Source organism: Austrofundulus limnaeus, unplaced genomic scaffold (genome assembly GCF_001266775.1).
Source record: "Austrofundulus limnaeus strain Quisiro unplaced genomic scaffold, Austrofundulus_limnaeus-1.0 Scaffold1370, whole genome shotgun sequence".
NCBI lineage: Eukaryota > Metazoa > Chordata > Actinopteri > Cyprinodontiformes > Rivulidae > Austrofundulus > Austrofundulus limnaeus.
Window position 1 is genome coordinate 52444 of NW_013953772.1, and position 2968 is coordinate 55411.

The following is a 2968-nucleotide window of genomic DNA, read 5'->3' on the forward strand; positions in this document are numbered from 1 at the left end:
ACAGTGTACCATCTTCTGATGGCTACTTCCAGCAGGATAGCACTCCCTGTTATAAAGCGTGAATCATCTCAGTCTGGTTTCCTGAACACAACAACGAGCTCACTGTACTCAAATGGCTCCAATGCAAAAAAAAAGGCTCTCAGTCCAATAGAGCACCTTTGGGATGTGGTGGAACAGGACATTCACATCATGAATGTACAGCTGACAAATCTACAGCAACTGTGTGATGTTATCATGTCAATATGGACCAGACTCTCTGAGAAATGTTTCCAGAACCTTGTTGAATCTATGCCACGAAGGATTAAGGCAGTTCTGAAAGCAAAAGGGGGTCCAACTCAATAATAGCAAGGTGTACCTAATAAAGTGGCTGATGAGTGTAAATATCTGCTTTATCAAGGTTTAAATAATTAAAAGTGAATTACAGGGCACTGTGTGGTGAATTTCAAACCAGCCATTGGAAAGGCATCACCAGTGTATTTTTGGTGCTGGTCCCAAGCCCAGATGTTTTATTAGGAAGAGCATTCAGTGAGAAAACCTGTGTCAAACAGTGGCGTCATTAGGTCTATTTTAGGGGGGCTGGCGCCCTCGGTGGCTCTCCTAGGCAATTAAATTATTCATACAAAGAAATATTTGATTTAATGATTCGTATTTCCCCTACACATTCAGCAGGTTGCAAGCTCATTTGACTTTAGGGAACACCACACACGTTGTGATAATGGGCCAAAAAAATCAAGCATGTTGAATATCCTCGATTTTTGAGGTTGGAGCGGTCCTAACTGACAAAATCGGGCCAGAATTCAGCACAATTATCCTGCCGTGTGAGGCAGCCCTAAAGTAAATGAAGTTGTTGGTGTGACCTTAGAGTAGAGAGACTTGTGATTAGAGCTGACTTCAATGGCCATGTTGGTGAAGGAAACAAAGTAGGAAGGATTTTATCAAAAAGATGAAGAGTGGAAAGGCAGTTGGTAGATATGACAGGACCAAGAGATGGGGTGGGATTTTTTGTACAAGTTGTTCAACACAATCCTGAAGAGTGAGAGGATTCCTGATGAGTGGAGGTGTTCTGCTACCAATGTTCAAAAACAAGAATGATGTTGATATACAGAACTGCAGAAACTACAGAGTTATAAAGTTGATCAGCCACAGAATGATCAACTTTCAGTTAAGAGAACAATAAATCAAATAAGAAGAAGATTCTTCTATCTATTATCTGATTAAGAAGAAGAGAATGTCTCTTTGACAAGTTAAGGCGACCGGAGGTGGCCTAAATTCAGTTCTAAGTGGAACAGAGTTTTTGTCCCTTAAAGGCCCATCAGAGGTCTGAGGTCCAAGACAGTTTCCTTGATTATTTCACTCAAGGTGACCCCTACATGGCTAAAAACTGCCAAGTTATGGTCAATTTTACATTTTAGCCATGGTGGCATTTTTGGAGTTTTAATTTGGATTCTGAATATGATGGAGAGCATTCTCAGCTACCACCTTAGTTTAAAACTCTGGAATGAAAGATAGTGAACCAGCTAGGCTTTGATCTTTGAGAAATTTAGCTTTCCAAAAACAAAAGAAATCTAAAGTAGCCAACGCTTCAGTCTTTGGGTTTTCTACAGCAGAGATCTCCAATCATGATCCTCGTGACCCACTATTCTGCATGTTTTAGATGTTTCACTGCTTCAACACACCTGACTGAAAGGAATGAGTCAGGTTTCTGCTAAACTTGATGACATTCTGAGTAGGCAATTCAGATGTGCTGAAGCAGGGTAACAACAGCATGCAGGATAGTGGGTCATAAGGACCAGTGTTGGGGACCTTTGTTCAACATGACAGTCAGGGTGAGTGTCTCCTGATGAGTGATCCAACAGCTCTTACCTGTGAGGAGGGTCTGCCGCTTACAGGGTTGAAGGGATTGGTTAGTGCACCAGAGCTTATGAAGGCATCAGAGTAGGTGGAGAATCCGTGACGGTTTGAGGAGAGACTGTAGGCAGAATTGCTGTCAGGACTCGGGTGGATTGTAGATGGAGGTAGTGGTTGTGGACGATGAACTGCGCCCCCGTTCTCTAAAGAGGATATAAAACCAGTAGAATACATACATACATATTAACAACAAACGTTATACTAAAACCATCAAAAATGACCTTGTGTATAAGCAGTGCCTCCACATGGTGGACAGAAAGGTGCAACAATGACAATCAAAACTGTTTGTTCACATGCAAAGGAGGACCATCAGCCTCAGGATTTTTGGGTTGAACCACAAGGCTAGTAACTCTCAYGCATTGAACGTGAGACTCACACATCTGGGGGGTCTTCACACGCTCTCACGCCACACTCCCAATTTCTCACGCTAAGAACTGACAAACAAGAACAACTCAACTCCGGTCCACTTCTTATTATAAAAATACAGTACATGTATTGATATAAATCCAGCCCACGCTTTCATGTCAACCCATGATGCTACACACAAGGACATGCCAGTTTATTATCCAGTCCGTATTTTCTCACCAACCATCCCCTCTACCTGTAAACAGCTGCTCTGTGGAGCGGGAGAAACTGCAGAAGGATCAACCTGATGGGCTCCCCCTCCCAAATTAAAAAAAGAGAAAGAAAAGAGGTGAGCCGCAAAATCAGCAAATAAGTTAAAAAGAAAGGAAGAAAGGAGAATGAGACTGATTAAGCAGAGAAACTATGAGGGGAAAAGTAAAAAGTTTGTGTAAGATGCAACCAAATGAGTTAAATAAACATATATTTTCTGTGATAAAGGGGCCGAGGTCAGGCTGAAGCCAGGCCAGAGACTCAGCAGCACAGGTTTTGTCTACATCCATCATCTCAGACTTGGGTTATACAGTATGTGTTTGTGTTTCTGAATGTGTTCAGGGCTCACATAACATTAAACACAGCAAATCAGAAACTTTACCATACCTGCAAACATCTTTAATCTGCTTAAATACAAATTAAAATCAATCCACACTGACTGACC

At 41.8% G+C, this 2968-nt stretch overlaps 1 protein-coding gene across 1 annotated transcript in view; it reads right to left on the reverse strand.

The window, feature by feature from the left end:
* LOC106535139 (paired box protein Pax-7) overlaps positions 1 to 2968 on the reverse strand; it is a gene marked incomplete at its 5' end in the record, with an annotated part of 45609 nt that overhangs the window by 19049 nt on the left and 23592 nt on the right. Inside the window, 1 exon segment of the mRNA XM_014032057.1 lies at positions 1864 to 2051. Coding sequence (XP_013887511.1) covers positions 1864 to 2051 — 188 coding nt within the window.